Below are 20870 nucleotides of genomic sequence, written 5' to 3' on the forward strand. Positions count from 1 at the left end.
CCCAATCCGTTTTTATGTTTTTATTTGCATGTGTATAGGGGTGTGTGATTATATGTATATATGTTTTAATTTTGTATCTCTTTTTTGATTTTTCAATTAATATTTTCATTGTCTTTTGATACAGATTTTTGTGTACTTTGTCTATATATTATTTTTCCTCATATATCAAAGATGAATTGTGCATTTTTTCCCCCTGATTTTACAAGTGTTTATTTATTAGCCTTTATTCTAAATTGTATATGTTTATTGAAATGGGTGGAACTTTTATACAAGCCCTTTGGACTTTGTTCTCTCCTTGCACCTTTAATGGTGTTTATTCTTGTATATGTGCTGAATAAATAAATTGAATGAAATGAAATGAATCTTTTTCTCTATGTTGAAGACGTTTTTTTTATTTCACCAATTTAGGGCACCAAGGACCTCCAATGGATGTCACCAGTTACCACTAGATGTGTCTAATGTTTGTGATCAATATACTGACTCTGGGTAAGTTTCAAAACTAGAAAAATCCATATCGCTCACCGTTTCCAATCATATCTTGGTTCTTAATTGATCGAGCTTCATGAAATTTGACTCAGTTTTATTGAGCTCGTTCCACAATTACCCCACAGAGTTTCATTTGGATCAGCTCCAGATAACACATTTTATTGCTATTTCTCAAAAATAGCCCATACATTTTTACCTACTGTATCATTATTAATGGCGATAGATATTGATCTGATACAATATCATCACAAATCATACATACTTGTATTACTTATTTTGTAGTGTGGAATGTTAGAAAAGGCTTGATCAAGTGATGTTACTCAAACAGAGAACAATAGTCAACAACAGTAGGTTATTTTTGTTGTAGTGTGAACCACAGTCACCTATGGATAGAAATGCTGGAGTGGAAAATTTTATCGGAGAGCTTATATCGGTGATTTTAGATGCAGTCCATGTATTAATATTAAATAATTTTTTTTAACAAGAATAAAACATGCATAGCTCTCACAAAAAGATTGCACTACATAAAACCTCTGACGACAAATGCAGACACAATGGGGGGAAAAGTTTACGTCATGAATTTTCCACAATTCTGTAGTTCGCCATCTTGTGTGTTACCATAGCCACGAGCCACAGCTATCCGTACGGTTGCCGTATCAATAAACCAATATTCTATCCGTACGCAGCACCCCTATTTGAGCAGTTTAGGTCACGTGATAGGTTAGTCATTGGTCAGTTTAGGTCACGTGACGAAGACTAAACCTCACCCTAAACCAAACCCTAAAAATTGTTGCAATATTGGGTTATAACCTTACCCTAAACCTAAACCGCTATGTACGTGTACGTAGCGGGAAAATCAGCAAAAAAAAAAAAAAAAAAAAAAACAAACAGTAAAAGTAAATCAAAACAAACAAAATAAATAAAAGTTGTAGCTCAGCAACATGGGAGTAATTGAGAAAACTTAAAAATGTTCCTTTCGGCCCATTATAAGTTTAAGTCGAACCATGCCTTGTTTTATTTTGAAGGAAAAAAAATCACATTTGGGCGGAAATCGTGCTCTCACTAGTTGCTGTGGCAACAGTGATGTCTCTCTCCGTGACTCCTGAGTGAAAACAGCGCTGGGAAGTGATTCTGATGGAGTGGACTGAAGATAACACACAGACCTGAGCCTAAAAACAGGCTACGCTAATGGTTTCCTCTGAGCAGGTTTAGGGCTTTTAAACCTCTGAGCCGCGGCCGCCCACTGTCCGTCAGTCAGAGCCGGGAGGGGCGGCTGTGGAGGGGAAGCATGTGGCACTTTTTTTCCTCCAGACTTCCTCTATAACAGGACGCTGCCTGCAGCTGGAGGGACCGAGAAGCCGCTATTAATCTGCCACTGTTAACAATGGCAGCCACACATGGGGGGGGGACGGTGCCTGCAGAGGGCCAAAAACAGCTCCACAGAGAACACACTATAACTAATTATTATGAACTCTTAGCTAATAGCTAACGGTCCTCCTCCCTGCATTGCATCAACATCAACAGGTATTGCAGAAGGTTTCCCACCTCTAAAACCAGCAGGACTCCAACATGTCAGTGTGGTCAGTACAACAAACACAGACACAGATGTGCCAACAATAAGTTTGTGTCAAACTAGAGATGAGCAACTTTTATCACAGCAGGGGCCACAAAAATGTCACAGGGCCACATTATCAACATTCATGCCAGTATTTAAAGTAATGATCAATCTGTACATTAATACATGAAATAACATGGTTAATCTGTTTTGTGTGTAATATTGTTATTGTTTTTGGTGTTATGAGTTATTTCTGTAAACATTTTGTGTTCTTGGAGTAATTCATGTGAATTTTAGCTATAGTTTTGTGTATTTTCTATGTTGTGTATGTCAGGGGTTCTCAACTGTTCTCACCCTGGGACCAACATTTTTCCATGGTCATTAAATCGCAATGCACTGATTCTTTAAATTTTTTTATTTAGAATTCAACCAACCAAATGTAGTTTTTCAAAAATAGCTGTTGAAAACACACATGTAATTTTTTAAAAAATAAACATAAATCTATAAATTTTCCTGTGCAACGTACATTTAAGAGCATGCCTGTCAAAAGAAAAGTTTCTTTCAAGATAAAAGACAAGTCCAATATGAGAGATATTAAGTATTTATTTATTTTTTGACCAGCTGTCCGCGACCCACAGTACAGGTCTGAGACCCACTTTTGGGTCCCGACCCACCAGTTGAGAATTGCTGGTGTATGTGTATATTTGGAGTTGTCTTGTGTGTTTTTAGAGTAAATTTGTTGTGATTTTTTGCAGTTGATAATTTGTTTGTTTATGAGTCATTTTGTGTAATATTCCATCATTGTGTGCGTGTTTTTTTTTTTTTTTGGGTGCTATTATCTGTGTTAACTTTCCGGCCCAAACAATACTAGACCGAGGGCCCTTTGTGGCCCCCAAGCCCCCAGTTGCACATGTGTGCTAATTGTGCTAATTTTCACAAAGTTCCCACCCACCCATACAATGTAGATATTTTTAAACTCCATATTACTCTGGGGGAAAAGCATGTGTCAAATAAAATGTTCTTTACTTTCATGAGCATAGTTTATGGAAAACTTTCCTTTGTTTAAAGAGAAAACTGTGAAAATGTGTAATTTCCTAAATAAATGAAATTATGTGCTTTTCCTTACTTTTCTTAGTATTTTATGTAATTAAAGCTTTTTCTTGATCTAATTTTGATGTATTTTATTATGTCCCTAGGAAGAGAAGTTACAAAGGTTTTCCCCGTTTGTATTTGTGAGGGTACCACAAATCACTGAGGAAGTTGAGTGAGTAAAACAACTTCCCCATAAAACTATTCTGAACCTCTACTAAATATTTTCTGGTTTTGTAGATGCATCACTATAAAAGACAAGAAGGAATAAACATAATAATGTGAAACATTATGGAAAATCAGATAAAGCAATTGTTTGTTGGCCTTAAAATGCTTTTCATCACATGATGTGACCTCGTGACACGTCACACGCCAACAGAGTTGTCATTATGATGACATCTGGTTTATTAGTCACACTAAAGATCAAACACAGCTAAGCATTATTATAATTTTGTACAAGTAATGAATATTGAAGTTTGAGACATGAGTACACGTTTTATAAAGCCAACGGGGTCATTAAGGCTTGCAAAGTTAAACATAATGTAACTTTTCATATTTTGTCACATGGTTTTTACATCTTTTTTTAGAAATAAAAAAAACTGAGAAGTGTGGTTTAGAAGTTTGGTTCAGGGGACAGTGAATGAAGAGTTTAATCATAAGTGGGCCACAGATTTTAGTCGGGAAAATGAGTAATTGCAACATTATTGTGTCCTACTTTGCACTTCCACGTGTAAATTACTTACACAGCATGTAAGGCGCCTACATTATCCTAACCTGGAACTATTCCAGACTCTGTGCCTCTGTACCAGCGACTGAGACCTAGCTGTAATACAGATATTTACGTCTGATGTTCCAGGCTAACATTATCCTTGCAATAAATAACAGGTATCAGTTCCTGCAGGATCTTCATTTCAATATTCAATACATTTTGTGACCATTTTTTGTGTAATTTAGATGACATTTTTTGGATTGTTAGAAATATTGAGTTTGTTCCACAATTTGCAGTTATGTGACATAGGCCCGGGAAAACTGCTAGTCCCTGCAAATATTGTGGAGTGTCATTGAATTTATAGAAACATATCAACTGAATTATTTTGTCATTGATTATGGTTTTCTTTCATTGTTACCGTCTCCTGCGGGCCACACTGGATGCTCTAAAGGGCCAGATTTGGCCCCCAGACTTCGAGTTTGACACATATGGTCTTTTCGTGTTCTTTGTTTTTTATTCTGTCATTAGTTTAATGTTCTCTAATAAATGTCTGAGGCCTTCATAGAACAGCTGTATTGAAATAGTCCACACACTAACTTAACTGTAACTACTCATTGAGATTGAAGACAACATTTATCAAACTAATATTAAAAAAATCACAAACTGGTTTCTACTTCCCTATAGCTCTGCACCGTTAATTTAGTATAAGCTATGCAGTTTTCAGATATAGTAATGACTTTAGTTTAATGTTCATGCTGTAAAGTTATTTGTCATGGTTCCCATCTTTTATGTTATTGTCATATTGTCATGGCAACGGGCCTGAGGGGAGGGGTTATGGGCGAGTGGGATGCTGGGATGAGGAAGTGGAAAGTGTGCGAGAGACAACAGGTGAATTTAGGCGTCTGCTTTTTGTTGGCGTTGTCACGGCCCACAGCGATCATTTTTGTTTGTTTAAATAAACTGGTTCCTTTCACTGTGCAGTGTGTCACAATATATATTATAAAGTTTAATATAACCAGGGAAAGCTCTTCCTTCCAGTGCTTCTATCATTTAGACACTATGAAGAAAACACCTGAAATTGATCCGTAACAGATATTGAAAAGAATCTAAAGCGTTTTGTTGTTTTTTTTTTAATTGGTTGAATAGTCATACATCTTATCTGCCACACTGTTATTAAAAGGTCATCCAAGCTGCTACGTAGAGTTGCATTGCCAAGTGGTACAAAAAGAAAAATCAACCCAAAGTGGAATGACTACAGAAAGAGTGAAACAGGCTTTCCTTGCACTCATCAGTGATAATGTTTAGTACATACACATCATCTACGGGTGTTACAGTAGCAAGAAAGGAGCATGATAAGCAGACTACTAAGCTTTAAAACTAGAGTAAGCATTATAAAAGGGATTACTAACCACAGGAACGAAGAAAAAAACTCAAGCATTGTCTTATCACAGGGTGGCTGTGATTGTGATGCAGTATCTTTTTTTCCAGGTTTTTTTTTTTTTTTTACAACTATGCAGTCATATGACTTTCAAGTCAAATTCATTACTTTTCTACCATACTTTTATGCATTGCTGGCGCTTTTTTGATTTTGTATTAAAGCCGATTAAGTATTGTCGTGGTATGGTGACGAGTAAAGACTAAGATACTGCACCCAACTACAGCCACACCAAACTCAAACTAACTGAAATGCTTTTTTTTCCATTGGCAAATCCTTATTAAAAACATTTTCCACCCATTAATAGCCTGATTAAAAAGTAAATCTTAAATTACAACAGTTGTTTCTGTGCAGGATGCAGAAGTGTTTGTAATCCTAAATGCCAAGTTAAAATGAAGACCTTTATCGAGGATCTGGTTGTTTTACAGGTCCCCTCCCTCCCCGTGTCCATCACCGGTCCATCATGCTAAGGATCATTTCCGGAGTCAGGTCTCCGTTTGCATTGGCCTCAGAGAGCTGCACCTCCTGTACTGCTGCCTCCTCCTCCTCCTCCTGGACCAAATCCTCCATTTGGATAGCCGCCTTCCCTTCACCAACGATAACCTCCTCTGTCTCCACTTCCTCATTGAGATCATCCTGATCAGCTCCAACCTCTTTCTTCACAATGATGTCGTCCACTTCTCCAGTGGTCTCGTCCTCTACGCGAATGATTGCAGCGGCTACTGAGAGAGAAAATCAGGTAAGGCTTCTTTGGTTAAAAGTCACCAGCATGAGCAGTTCAAACACTCACTGTTAGGCTTGTTCTTTGGGGGTCGCCCTCGTTTTCTCTTAACCGGGGGTTCCACTGGGGCAGGGATAGGGATGACTGCTGCAGCCTGCTCAACCTCGATCTCTGTCAGCATGTCATCATCATCTTCCTCCTCCATCTCTTCCAGATCTCCCTCTAAAAACACGAGGGAAATCGATAGATATTGAAATGCTGTTACATAATAATAATGCATCCTTTATTAATCACCATAGTGAAATTCTCTCTGCATTTAACCCATTTTACCTGAGGGGTAGCAGTGGGCTGCCACAGTGTAACACCCGGGAACCAGTTAGTGTTAAGGGACTTGCTCAACATCCCACAGTGGGATTCAAACCGATGACCCTCCGATTACAAGCCCACATCCTAAAACACTAGGCCACCTCTGCCACATAAAGTTTACAAATTACTTTAATGATCAACTAGTCACCCATAAGGGAGACAAGTTAGCTTTAGGACTTCTCTAAATTTCTACAGGTTCAATGGGCTCTGTATAGGATCAAGTTAAAATGGTGGCCGAGATTTTAGAGTAGAGGGAGGTACAAAAATGTGAAAACGGAGCAATACTTCAGGAGCAGTAGCATTCAAGGCAGAACTCTGGATTGTCCAAGCTACTTGAAAAAGTACATTGGAAAGCCACAAATTACACAAACGTTAGTTATTTTATTGCAACTACTCTGTTGGTCAGCCACATTTTGAAGGTACTTTCAAGTGCTCCGCCTGGAACATTTTGCAGATACACATCAGAATTTTTAAAGTTGAAAAGCCAATTTCCGAGTTGTGTTGAATGTAGCAGAGGCCATATTTGGATTTCTGTAGGAGTACAAATTGCACCTCTAGATGGCGCTGCTACAGCGTAATGCATGTAAGACTCAGTTTTTAAACATATCAGAATTTTGTCTTGAATACCTGTGTCGTCATCGTCATCATCCCTCCTGGACTGCATCTTCCTCTTCCTGCCTCGACGGCCCTTTTTGGGTGTGGGTGTTCCATTCTCATCTTGGGAACCATCGCCCATGCAGTTCTCAGAATGACGTAACATGGTGTTCTGCGGAGAGCACATAGGGAACGTTGTTGCACCTTAGCGTCAGAAGGTTAAGGCTTTTTTTTTTTACAAAACCTCTCAGAACTCAGCCTTACCCTGCGTGTGAAGGTCTTGCTACATTTGCTGCACACAAAGGCGGTGGGAACGAAGTTGGGATCGTGGTAGCGCTTAAAGTGCATGTCCAAAAGCTGTTTCTGCCGGAAGGTTTTCTCACATTGGCTACAGCCAAAGGGCTTCTCCCCAGTATGTGTGCGTTTGTGCATGATCATGTGACGCTCCTGATGGATAAAAAGATAAATAAATGACGTGTCATTCATTTGTAACTCAGCAGGATGAACATGTGTAAGAAGGTCAGAGCCTCCTGCAGCACAAACCTGTCTGCAGCAGTAGTCACATTGGGTACACTTGAAACGCTTCTCATTCTTATGAGTTTTCTGATGTTGGATGAGAGCATAGCGCTCATGAAATACAGCATCACAATAACGGCATTTCTTTCCCGTTTCAATAAACGAGTGCTGCTTTCTCAAGTGAACACCTGGGACAGAGAGAACAAGACGAGGACAAATGTTGTATAATTACCGGGACATTCAAACAACCAAATTTAAAGCACTCTGTGTTTAGAAACAGACGTAAAGTATGAAATGTGTGCATTTCCAAAAACAGATTAATCAATAAACCAGTTTGATCAATGCATATTTCATTAAGTCAGGCATCGCTCACCAAGGTCACTTTTGCGTGCAATGACAGTATCACAGTGAGGACAGTGAAACTTGGCCACATTCTCCGTGTGTTTCTGCAGGATGTGCATCTTCATAGTGCCGCTCTGTGTGAAACGAGCGTGGCAGATGTAGCACTCGTACGGCTTCTCACCTGCAGCATCAGAGTGATGACAGTGAGTAAGTAGGGTGCCTCGCCTAAGCTTTTTTTTTTGATATGGAGAAATAAAAATCCATCTTACCCGAGTGTGTCCTCATGTGTCTCTTCAGCTTGTAAGTGTCTCTGCTGGCGTAGCTGCAAAGGCTGCACTGGAACGGACGCTCTCCGGTATGAGAGCGGATGTGCCTTTTCAATTTACTCACCTGGAAAAACAAACAAAAACCCTCACGAGAACATATTTCACTACAGAAGAAGGAAATACATTTGTATTGAATACTTGCCTCCACACTGGCATAGTCACACATGGAGCACTTAAAAGGTTTCTCGTGTGTGTGTTTGTAGCGGCGATGACGGACCAACTCTCCACTAGTCACAAATGCCATGTCGCAGTCTGTGCATTTGTGTGGTCGAGTGCCTAAAAACAGGAATGTGTAAATTAATGCCAAGATGATAAAATAAATGCTAATCTTTGCAGACATGCAAACATCAAAGGCATGAAAAAGATGACCAAAAAATTTCCATTGTCGGGGGGTCTGTGGGGATCCTCCAAGAGATTTTTTTTTTTTTTTTTTAAATTTGAACTAGGGGTTTCCCGATCCGATATTAGCTTGAAAACGAGTATCGGATTCAAATTTCCGAATTCTCCGATATTTTTTTTTTTTATTATCCCCAATTCATTTTTTATTATTTCATTAAATTGTAGAATACTGTAGATGTTATGTTGAAGGTTAAAATGTATGTAACCAATTGGTTAATAATAAATGGTTCAGTTTTTCTCATACCTACTGTTGCTGAATATTGCTGTTGGAATAACATCACTTGATCAAGCCTTTTCTAACATTTCACACTACAAAACAGTAATTATTCATCGGATCTATACGATTCACATAAATAACCTATTTTGAGTTCAAAACGGCAAATTTCACCGAAAAGCGACTGATTTGCATGCATGTCTTTGTGCTTAGACAATAGAATGACACTCAGTTCAAGTTACTAGACATTTCTATTAACTTATTATACTGCTGAATAATGAAGGGAGTTACCAGTGTGCGTATTGAGGTGGTTTCTCAGCAGTGTGACAGTCCTGAAAGCTCTCCCACACAGGTGACATTTGTGTGGCCTTTCGTCTGTGTGGCTCTTCATGTGCCGGTCCAAGTTGGAGCGCCTTGGACACGTGTAACTGCACAGCTCACACTGGAATGTCTTCTTCACACCTAAACAGAAAAAATAAGAGGATTCCTTAATCTGGGGCAACAAATGCTCAATGCCACTACAGAGAATTGTGATGTAATCCAGCAACAAAATATGGGCCGTCACATGGCGTTTAAAAAAATCTTTCAAAATCAAGTGGAAGTCTTACCTTTTTTCTTGATCTTTGTCGGCTTTGGAGGTTTCATGTTACCCACAACCTTCTCAGCATTCACCTCCGACAGCAGGCCCTCCTGCTGCTCTTCCTCAAAGTCGTACACGGACACATCCATGTCTCGGTCGCCCTCTGCGTATCGCAGGCGACTCTTCTTTCCTTTCTTCCCTTTGCGGATGCCAGCAATAGGCAGATAGTCTGGATCCTTGGTCCATTCAGGGTCTTCTTTCTGGGGTATTGTAGTTTCTATTTCTGCCGTCTCATCTTCCTCCTCCTCCTCCTCCTCACCATGTCCTTGGAGTTCCTCATGGGCTGCTTGGAGTTCCTCCTGCTCAACTGTCTCTACTTCACCATTGGCGCCCACTTTTACCACCTAATTCAACACACATTAACATTTTCTTACCAATTTTCTGATGGACTTTACAAAATGCAGTTCATATCAAACTCATCTCTCACCTGGAAGCCTTCAGGTAAAGGGAGGGTGTGACAGATAACTGGCTCTCCATCTTTGTTTGTTCCTGCCTCCACATAAGTAGCCTGGAGGCCCTCGACAGTAGCTGTGGTGACGGGTACCTGCACCAGCTGCAGCTGACCCAGTCCTAATGCAGCACCGGTCTGCTCTTCCATGTTCACTACCTATAGAGAGAAATACAACATAAGTAACCAACTCACCAATGGTCATCTTTAGCTTCCCTATTATATACAGACCTGCAGGGTGATGATCTGGCCTTCGTCTCCTCCTGTAACGGTCACTGTGCTCGCTCCTTCTAGGACTTCAGTCTTCATTTGCAGCAGAGTTGGATCCAGAGCGTCCATCACCATCATCTCCATGTTCCCGGTCATCTCACCCTCTTCTCCTTGCATTAAGGTCTCCTCTCCCTCTTGCAGGACCTTTCCATCAGGGGCCATGGCAGTGCCCTGTGTGGTGTCAATGGAAATGACCTCACCCTCCATGGTTATAGGGCCAGCCTCCACTCTGTATAGGAATCAGAATTTTTAGGATATGTAAGTAAACATAAAGAGACATGTAATGAGACAAATACAAATGAAAAAAATATGGAAAATTAACTAGTGATGCATCTTAAAACTGATGAGCTTTCATACCTTACATACAATATTGTAAATTAACAGAAATCTATCAACATTTTTTCAGAGTTTCAGTCTTGTGATGGACTGAAACCTAATTTGATGCATGAGCTTCAGCCACGTGGAACTGTCAAATGATTAGGTATGATGTTAGTGATCATAGTTATTGCCTGGTTTTGCAACAGAAACAATCTCATGCAGGGTTTGTAATGCATCTAAACATTGAGCTTTCACAGACATGTCCGTTATGTCGGAGTTGATGTGTGCATACATTTAATATGGTCGACTGTCTGACCATTTGGCACCCTTACGTCCAACATAATCTGCGTAAACCGGGATAGCCAATTTGACCCTAAACAGGACACATAGGCTTGTATAATTACTTTTGGAAAAGAGTGTGGGGACAGACAACACCATCATTCCTTAGTAACACACCAAATAGCTCACAATAGTTGGACATTTCTGGATTAACAGGAAGGGAAAGTGCAACATGTGCAGGTTATATTGACGTACTATAGGGTGACTGACCACACGTTTGGTTTTACCCAGACATGTCCACTTTACTTGTCCTGTCCCTGAACATATCATGAAGAACACACTTTAAATGACTGCTAAATATTACTCCATCAGAGAAATTCCACTAGTTTCTGAAAGCTAGGCAGATGCTCTTTAAAACCAATTTGGTTTCCTTGAGGCAATTTTAATTACATGTGATTAAATCATCGCATACAAGACAGAGTGAAGGACTGAAGTCCAAGGAGGATTAAAAGAGACTAAATATCAGAGAATTTTATTGAAAAATATCAGCAGGAAGACCCTCTGGATGATAGAAATCTCCATGGAGGTTGAGAGAGATTTGAAGGAGCCATAGGAGAATAAACTTAGTCTAAATTAAATTATGGTAAGACGAGTTCAGTTTCTTTATTTCTATCGTTCTGCTTCTATGTAGCTAGTCTTTACTTTATGTACATTTTAATGTGAGTGTGAATGGATGCTTGTAATGTGTGAAGAGGTTTTTAACCACACAATATTAAGTTCATCAGTTTAAACTGTGTCTTACTGTTGTATTAGATGACGTCTAAAATAGTGTAAAAATACCAAGCCATTACTCCATGTGTGAGCAGTGAATACATTATACTTTACATGTACCTGGTGTGTGAGAAACCATCCGAATACTTCTCTCCACCAGCTTGAGTTTCGTTTGATAAAGAATCAAACAATCACAGTCTCAATCATCTGGTCTACAGAAAAAAGCCCAGAGTCACCATGACACAATGTCATTGTCACTGCAAACTCAGTTATTTATTCAAGTGTATATAGCGATGATTATTTACTTTTGTGTAAACCTTGATTTTTTTTTGTTGCAATTTTAATTTCTAGGAGGGGATGCTTCCAACTATACATTAATCATTGAGAGATTTTGGTAGATATAAGATTTATTTGAATGCATAGTAAGAGGTGAATACATTGAGCCACCTCTGATTTCAGATCATTTTATTTTTCCCACTCTGTTATAAAGAGAGGAATGTATTTTAAATCTTACAAATAACTTACTCATCTACTATTTATTTATTTATATTACCAGTACGTGGTATATTTTCTGTATCCAATGGAGTATGCCCAAGGGTCTTCATTTTTGGAAACAAAATGTGTCCACCATAACTTACTACCCATAATAAAAGGCGTTTGTTAACCACCCACTAAGAAATGTCCGTGAATAATATCTATGTCATGTAAAGAGTAACACTTCAGTGAGTGCACACAGCATCATATAGTGTAAAATTGGACAGAGTTCATGTCGGCCCTCCTGTGTTAGTGTAGATCACCATTGGTCGGTAACCATGGGTCTGTTTGATGATAATAATATCAATCACACCTGTTCAGCGCTAGGTTAAGCTCTTATTTCTCATTTCTTTATTCTTAGTCACTGCACAGCGGTTCTCAGTGAACTCGACACCATGGTAAACAGAAACTAACTAGTAGCAGCCAGTTTGGTGTTAGTTCGTTAACTAGTGAGGCGCGAGTACGTCTGAAACAGGAAACAAAGGGCTCGATAAGATGGACGTCAGGCCCAAACTAACTTAAAACAAATAATGCCGTAAACACGACAATCCACGGTCAAACACGACATATTACGAGCACAAGAGCCCCCGAGGCTCAACCGAGACCCGGAGTTGGAGTTTATAGACAGATTTAGTGCATTTTGGATAACGATAGAGGGAGACAAACATCCCCCGCCAGCCGCCTGGCCGGTAAGCCCTACCGTGACACCTAGAGGCCGACGGCGGCTCCTACAAAAACCTCCCCGTGTGTGGAGGCGATGCGGCGGCTGGACACACTCTCCGCTGCTTCTTCCCCCCTCAGATCCACCTGCGAGCTCCTCTGCGGCGAACGCTGCACTCAATCCCGTGGCCGACAGACGAGTGCGTCCGTACCGAGCTAATAATTTTCTCCCGCTTTGGAGGAGAGGGCCCAACACAAAATGGCGGTCTTTAAGAGCTACTGCGGCTGCGTGTGCCCCGCTGGTGGGGGAGTGTAGGGGCGGGGCTAACAGAACTGCACGCGCTGAGCGCCAGATTTGAATCGAGGGAAGGGGCGTTGTTAAGGACAGGGCGTTGCAGGCTGTCGCTGAGCACAGGACAACTGTCAGCTCTAGTCTCCAATCCACTACTGAACCAGAACCAGTACAACGCTGGACCAATATAATCCAGGTATCCCTAGGTTCACATAATGTCTCACACTTAATGGGTTAGCGCACTTCAATAAAGCTCCACAGGAGGTCAGTGTAGATGTAGTAGGGCTTTCTCTCATATCTATTCATCCTCAGTGTGTATTTTGAAAGCAAAGTTTAATATTGTATTAATTTTCCCCTATTGACAATAAACAAAAACAGATTATGTTTCTCTCTAATATCTGTTATCAAGTTCATTTATTGTGCAGTTTCATAAAAGGAAAAGGATTAATGACTAAACTTGCTATGTCTAATGTAGGTTTTACCACTGATATTTCTTCTGATTAGTTGATGTCTTTGTTTGTGTTTATATTTAGTCTTAGTGTAGTTTTAGTCCAGTAAAAAAAAAAAAAAAACTATTTATTATAATGAATATTATTGGTTATTAAAATTAATCATCTATACTCTTATTATCTTTGTTTCTGCTTTGTTTATAGTTCATGGAATTTATAAATTACGTTTTAGCCCTCCCCCCAAATTATCAAATGTAGCTAGGGTTTATATAGAAACGATTATTAAATCACACCACCGTCATATTGTTGAGTGTATGAGGATCAGTTGTTATGGGTCATTCTAAAAATAAAAAATAAAAAAAGCATTGCTACCGATGCTTTTTCTTTGGCCTTTGGCCACCTTTGACCATAGGTGGCCAAAGACTCCATCTTTGACCACCATCAAAAGTCAATTGCATTCAAACAATGTAATGTGTCTTTTTAATGCCCTTCATAAATATTCATTCATTGGTTTTGCTTGACAAAAAACAGAATATGAACAGGTTACTAAACTTTTAATAATTCAAAGATAAGTTTGGTGAATTCATATCACAGGTACTGTTATAGGCTCTTACCCTGCCCACTCCATCTGAAGACACATTTGTCAATGGGCTCCTTGTAACCAATGTGAGTGTGTTAGCAGCACTAGTCAGATGGGGGTGTTGTTATGATAATTTAATTCTCAGCACAATACAAACCTCAGCAGCAGGTGCTTTGTGGACCATCATCCTTTCCCCAGCTCCCAATAGAAAAAGCAGAAAAGAAAACTCACTGAAACAAATTGATAGGAAATGTATATGTTTTATTTTTCTATTCATACTTTTTTCCCTAAAATTAATTATATTAATAATAGATTTACGCAGAACATTGTCACATGTACCTCTTTATTTTACTAACTCAGCATAAAGTAGTTTAAAAAAAAACATGTCTTTTTCTTCTTCTGTGTAGTTTTACGGCGGTTGGCAACCAAGTCAAGGAGCATTACCACCTAAGAACATGTCTTGATAATGTAAGTACTATATAACTACTACAGTGCTTTTTCTTAGACATGCAGAGATGAATAGTATTATAAACAGCTCTCTTTTTTTATTTCCCATGGTTCTATTTATACACAATCAGAATCCTCAAATTTACCATTCAAATCATCCAGTTATTTTTTAGTTTTTTTTTCTAGCCATGATTTAAATACTCAAACAACAACCAATTATAATAGACTACAAAGAAACCTTGGATACCTAGCCTGAAGGGAAAAGTCGTGTGTATGTGCTACAAAACAAGTGTCACATTTCAACACTTCATCATGTCAACATTGGGATTAGATAATTGCTTTTCAGACATCAATGCAAGTAAATTTGTCCCTAATCAGAGACAAAAAATGAATCCCTTAGTCTGAGAAGCAAGCACAGCCTCCCAAAGCATCTTTTCCGCATATGAAATAAATAATTAATTTGTTACATAACCAACAGAACATTTTGTTCATTCAGCTTTTTTTTCATTGTAGTATACTTTCATGCACTATGTGTGCATCTTGTAGGTGGGTATGTTCCAATGGAGTAAAAGTCAGTGTGTAGACTTCCTCTGTGCTTCTCTGCTCTGATCACCATCTTTTTTCCCATGGGTTTCCTCTCACAGAAGGGAAGGGGCATAGAAAGGCAAGGTCCTGTTGTCAGATCTGTCAGTCTGGCCCCTCCCACCTCAGTGGAGGCATTACATACTGCTAGTGCTCCTGCTCTTAGCAACGGTGCCTCAGCAACAGAGCCACGGTAACAGAGCTCCACGGCAACAGCCAGCGTGCCGTGTCTCCCCAATGGAGCTGCCATTGGGCGGACCAGCGCTCAGGCACTACACCCAGAGCAGACCGAGACCTCACCGACAAAAACTGAATTATCGTCCCAGCAGACCGCAGGTACAGTGAAGGAGGATCAGGGAGGTTCGCTGAAAATGGGGTGTGAGGTGGGAAAGGTGGTGGGTGTGAGGAGGGAAAATGGATGGGAGGGAGAGGAGGGATGTAATAGGGTACAGAGGGGAGAAGCAGGGGGAAGGGAAGGATGGAGGGGGAGCACTAAAAGATGCCTGGTCCCTCTTTCGAATCATGCATACCCATTATACCAGTCACCAGCTCTTTGAAGAATCGACACTCTGTGTGTGAGAGCGTGATCACTTCATGTGAGAGCTACGGCAGTTTGATCTCAACGTCTTTTCTTGATCCGACTGAACAAAATCTGTCACTCGTGATGGTGTTTTTCCTTCTTGTTTGTTTGAGAACATGTCGTGTGTGATAGTTTCTACTGCGATGACTATTTCCTCACAGAATGGAATGCTGGGATTGTAGCACGTAGTCACTCCCTTGGAGAAAAATGGACTGGGAGACAAAATTCGAGCATTTCCCCCAGCAGGATATCATGTAACCATGTCTTTTGCTAAATCAGTGTGCTGTCAAGCCCCCGACTTTGTGGGCACAGTCCTTAATACAATCATGATAAAAAAAAACATGACATAATTTGGTTATTATGTTAGCTCCATTGTAGAAACAAGTTATCCTTTCATTCACCATGTGAAAATCCTGTGACAACACCCTGATTTTACATTAGTGAGCAACGGACTGTGAGGAGGCTGGTTTGGAGCATAAATGTGTGAGAGAATCAAACCAAAATACACCTATAGAGACACCAGTGCCAGTGAGTGGGTTAGTTGAGGTAATGGTTATGTAATCTAAAGTTTCAAGATGCAAGGAGTTGTTCTTCATCTTTTGTTTGTTTGAGATTTGGAGCCAAGCGTCTGTCTTTCTGTGTTGGTGTGGACATTAGGAGACGATAATCGAGAGTGAAAATGAAGTCCTTGAGTTGATTGGGCGAGTGGATGAAGGAGTAGAAGAATTTTTCACTAAGAAAGTACTTCCTGTTGAGACACTGTGAGTATCACCTCAGACACACTCCATCCTGTCTTCATATCTTTTTAATATAAAGATAAATATTCACACAAGTGTGCTAATGTAGTAAGTTATTAAGCTCATTCTGTACACAGGAAAGAGCAGGATGAAGAGATTAAAGAGTCTATTACAGTGCACGAGGTGGCTCCTGCCAGCTCGGCTCCGTGTCCGCCTCCTACAAAAACTCTGAGGAGGAAGCTTGGGGATTTTTTTACACTCAAAAAGAAGCGAGGTCTGAAGTCAGAGACGAGCCATGAAGGGCGTCCCAAAAAGGCCTCCATTGCTGATTTCATTCGGCCTCTCAGGGAGGTCGCCCGCTCTGAGAAAGACAAAGATAAGGACAGAGTGAAGGAGAACGACAAGGAAAATGAGAAGGCGAACGCAAAAGAGCATCCCAGTGTTGTTCATGGAGAGTCTGCAGTGAAGGAGGCACCTGGTGCTCCACCGATGAGGAGTGACGCCGCTCCTCCCCGCAGAGCTCTCAGAGAGGGGAAGTCCCAGTCACTCATCCTGCTTTCTGGCTCGGCAGCAGCTGGCTCCACTAATGCCAGGAATACCTCAAAGGTGAGTGTTATCTGGGCCTCTTGTGCATTTCATTGCCATGTTGTGATAAGGTTTTAAGAGTTCTCATTACTGAACCACGGCTCATTCCAGAAACAGCTCGAAGGTCAACACAGCTTTGAACAGAAACTCCATCTCATGCTGCAGCGTATTGGAGTTTCCAAGCCTCATCCTGGAGAGACACAGGTGTGAAAATGTGTGTGTCTCATTTTATATTTGTGTAGTTTGGAGTGATTGAAAACTGAAAACACTTCTTTATTCTTGTAGAACCAAGAAGGCGAGATGAAAAAGGCAGAATCTGAAGGTGTGTTTCTTTTTATGTGATCGATGATTATAATTACGGGGGCCACCGGGGCTCAGTGGTAGAGTGGGTCATTCAATAACCGAAGGGTTGTGGTGGGTCCGAACCCCGCTCTAGCCAAGTTGTGTCCTTGGGCAAGGCTCTTTACCCACATTGCCTTGTATGAATGGGTATGAATTGTGTGTGAATGTTTTTGTCAGAGGGGCTGTAGGCACAAAATGGAAGCCACACTTCTCTCAGTATGTCCCAGGGGAGCTGTGGCTAGAATGTAGCTCACCACCATCAGTATGATTGGTGTGAATGACTAATGGTTTTTGTACACACTTTGACTCCTCGAAAAAAGTGCTATATAAATCCAAGCCATTATTATTATTAAAATGTTACCAGTCAGAATAATTCCTTAAATTTAGTACAAAAAGGACAGAATTCTGATAGTTTTGGGTTCATAATCATCACAGATCTGACTTGAGAAGTTAAGAGTGTTTTTATTTGTCTGTTTCCTTTTATAATGATGACAAAACTATACAATTTAGTACCTATTGCTGTTTAAGATGTTGATGGTATTTTTGCTTCAGGTACCATCATTGACAGCAAACCTGAACCACCTTCTGCTTTTTCTAAACCAAGGACGATGTCAGCGTCGTCAGGTAAAATTTCAATATAATTTCCCAGATGTACAGCATATAAAAAACAATATCAAAAGTCCTATTCTATTTCTTTATTATTTAGACACAAGACATCAAATTCGAGCAAGTGTGTCAGCACATGAGGGAGCTGGGAAACCTGCTTTGCCTCCTAAGCCAGTTATCAAACCCGGTCCTCCTCCCACAACATCTGGCCACAGCACACCCGAGAATGAGCTCACCCAAATAGAAGAAACAGAGAGTAACACATCCACTGAACTCAGCCCTGCTGCAGCTGTGGAGAGCCCAGCCATCCCTGCTGCTACCACTCAAACGCTACAGACCATCTCCAGCTCAGTCTGTGACTCAAACCAAGTTTCTCTTTCAAGTACTGTAGCTCCCTCTGAGACAGAAACATGCACTGACTATGTGAGTCCTATCGCACACGATACGACTCCCGCCAACAGTTCAGTGACCGACAGCAAAACATCTGTCCCTGAATCATGTGTTTCTTCTACTGATCTAATCACAACTGATGAACTCACAACCAGCAACACTACTGCCACAGTGTCAGTGACTTCCACCAGCATCTTGGTGTCTGTAACCCCAGGCCTTTCCATCACTTCCACCCCACCAACCACAAGCAGACCGTCCATCTCCGCCACAGCAGCTGTTACTGCTCCCATCAACGAGAGCTCAGATTCTACAGTGTCAACAATTTTTCCACTGAAGCCAGAGGCTGCTCCTTCAGTCGGTGCTCCTCCTAGTGCAGATGCTGATGATTCCTCTCCTGCTGCTGCTAGTGATGATGCAGTTATTCCTGTCACCACAGCAGCTTCCTCTTCCTCCACCAGCACATCAGATACGCCATCAGGCTTGTCTGTCATTGTTGATTTAGCCACTGAAATGAAAACTGAATCGACATCAGCTTCATTAGTTACGGAAACCTCTCCTCCTCTTCATAGCTCATGTGATATCATTACAGCCGAAGACTCACATGACACCATCATCACAATTTCCACTACCACGAGCTCCGATGTCCTTTCTCCCACATTGATTCCAGCCTGTGTGTCTGTCACCACAACTTCCAGTGATTGGAACAACTCTGAGCCAACATCTACTGTCATTCCCCCAGAAGCTCCTCTCAGCTGCTGTGCTGCTGTCTCATGTCCTTCCACTTCTACCAGTGAGACCAGCCCCACAGACACATCTTCCACTACTCCAAACCATGCAGACACCACCTCCACCACAAGCTCAATAACTGCCACTACTGTTAGCTCAGCACTCACATGGAGCGTTGACCAACCTCCTTCTGAAAATGTTAGCACTGGTCTAATATCACCTATTCCTAAGCCGGTTACTCCTGAAAACTCAAGTGCTACTTCACCACACCCGACTGCTCCAACGCCATCCAATGACAGTTTAAGCCAAGAGAAGGAGAGATTTCCTCATGAAAGATTGGGTGTAGAACCCCCAGAAGAAGGCACTGGTAAGTCTTTAAAGATGCATTCTTGAGTTTGTGTCCTTTGTTTTATTGTCATCATTTGATTTATGTTTTTTCTTTCCGAAGCAGATGCAGAGTGTGAGATAGTTCAGAAGGGTGAGGTAACTGAGAAGGATGAGGAAACTAAGGACGTTGAGAAGAAGGTTGCCAGTGCGGATGACAAACCAGCACCAATCACCATTGAAGCCACTTTTGAAGAGGAGCAGATAGAAAGTATGAATGTAAAAGACCAAGCTGCAGTTGAACCAACTTCAGAAAAAGACGATGTGCAGCGCAAAGATGAGCGAGAGGCTGAGAGTGAAAAACAAGACGAAGCAAAGTCAGTGAGTGGTGAGTAATGTGAGTAATTTGAAGACAAAGCTGAAAAGCACGGGACCAACTACTGTGACAGAGGCAGGGGAGACCACAGTAAAGGGTAAAGGGGACCGATCCATGGCTCTTTCCACAGGGACCACCACAACTCGTCAGCACACCACAGAGGGTGGGCCACTGGACCAAAGAACTCAGATCCCCTTAGTGTGATTAAATCCACAATCCGAGCAGTGTCTTTGTCCTTTTCAACTTTTTGTTTTCAATTTTTGCATTGCACGTATGATTATGTATGATAAGAAATTTACTGTGGTAAAAAAATGTTTACATTCGATGGATAAGAGATATAGTAACACTATTAAATGAAATATTGAACATCATTTGGTCTGCATGCATTCTCTACTTTCTCCGTGGTAATCCTAACACATTTCTTCCTCTGAAAAATGCAGGAGCTGTCACAGTCCACATTTCTGTGGGACGCGTGATATCTCATAGGCTGTCCATATCCCATAGACAGCAGGCAGATCATTTCCTCAGGTTGAAAAACACATACCCATCTGACACAGATAATGTTTTTTAGTTTTTTCTAGAAAATTGGTTTCTATATCACATAACATCAATGATAAAGTGTGTGTCAGATGCAGGGCGTTTTCATACTTGTTGTAATTATATATAGTTTTAGTTTTTTGTAAACACATTTTCAAAATGAGTAGAAACTGGCTAGTGTATGGTTTGTCCTACAAATGGACCTCAGACACTCCTGTTATCCTCTCCATATATAAGTACTTGCCTCTGTCTGTAACGGTTTAGGTTGTGAGTTTGGGATTTACATACGCGTGCATACAATGATCTAATGGGAATGGTAGGTGTGTGTGTGTGGCCATGAGAGAATCAACTAAGGCCTACAATCCTTTGACAAGTAACTGCTTTGATCTGAGGTTGACTTATTCATTCGGGCATTATGTCTTTGACCTTGTTTACGTCACTTACACCAAAGCCTGAACTGGTGATGAGCTGGTTATTTATTTATTTAATTTTTTAAATCGGGGGTAATGGATATATCGCTTTTCTGAGGTTTTGTGTTGTACACACCTTTAGCTGCATTCACCCCAACATTTTTTCATGAAATAACGTGTCCTCTAAATCAATGTTTTTTCTTATTTTCATCTCATAATTATTTAGAATTTTTTT

The 20870-nt window shown here is 40.7% G+C and overlaps 2 protein-coding genes across 4 annotated transcripts; one reads left to right on the forward strand and one right to left on the reverse strand.

Moving 5' to 3' along the window:
* Positions 1-4972: 4972 nt before the first annotated feature.
* Positions 4973-12952, reverse strand: LOC114461242 (transcriptional repressor CTCF-like). 2 transcript variants are annotated; one of them, XM_028443188.1, is made up of 13 exons: positions 12713-12952; positions 10072-10339; positions 9820-9999; positions 9361-9736; positions 9044-9214; positions 8282-8415; positions 8083-8203; positions 7845-7994; positions 7499-7659; positions 7220-7402; positions 6989-7127; positions 6065-6217; positions 4973-5996 (listed from the first exon to the last, which is right to left on the reverse strand). In XM_028443188.1, the coding sequence occupies exons 2-13, from the start codon at positions 10315-10317 to the stop codon at positions 5725-5727; spliced, it is 2286 nt and encodes a 761-aa protein (XP_028298989.1). In that variant the 5' UTR covers positions 10318-10339; positions 12713-12952; the 3' UTR covers positions 4973-5724. The 2 variants fall into 2 exon arrangements, with proteins under 2 accessions (XP_028298989.1, XP_028298990.1); XM_028443189.1 differs by lacking the exon at positions 12713-12952 and having other exon boundaries at positions 5725-5993; positions 10072-10317.
* Positions 5892-20059, forward strand: LOC114461238 (flocculation protein FLO11-like). 2 transcript variants are annotated; one of them, XM_028443182.1, is made up of 10 exons: positions 5892-6013; positions 14401-14461; positions 15085-15358; positions 16260-16363; positions 16477-16945; positions 17036-17128; positions 17210-17246; positions 17819-17890; positions 17973-19355; positions 19437-20059. In XM_028443182.1, the coding sequence occupies exons 3-10, from the start codon at positions 15260-15262 to the stop codon at positions 19706-19708; spliced, it is 2529 nt and encodes an 842-aa protein (XP_028298983.1). In that variant the 5' UTR covers positions 5892-6013; positions 14401-14461; positions 15085-15259; the 3' UTR covers positions 19709-20059. The 2 variants fall into 2 exon arrangements, with proteins under 2 accessions (XP_028298983.1, XP_028298984.1); XM_028443183.1 differs by having other exon boundaries at positions 19440-20059.
* The last annotated feature ends 811 nt before the right edge of the window (positions 20060-20870 follow it).

The sequence above is a fragment of the Gouania willdenowi genome, chromosome 3 (genome assembly GCF_900634775.1).
Source record: "Gouania willdenowi chromosome 3, fGouWil2.1, whole genome shotgun sequence".
Classification (NCBI taxonomy): Eukaryota; Metazoa; Chordata; class Actinopteri; order Blenniiformes; family Gobiesocidae; genus Gouania; species Gouania willdenowi.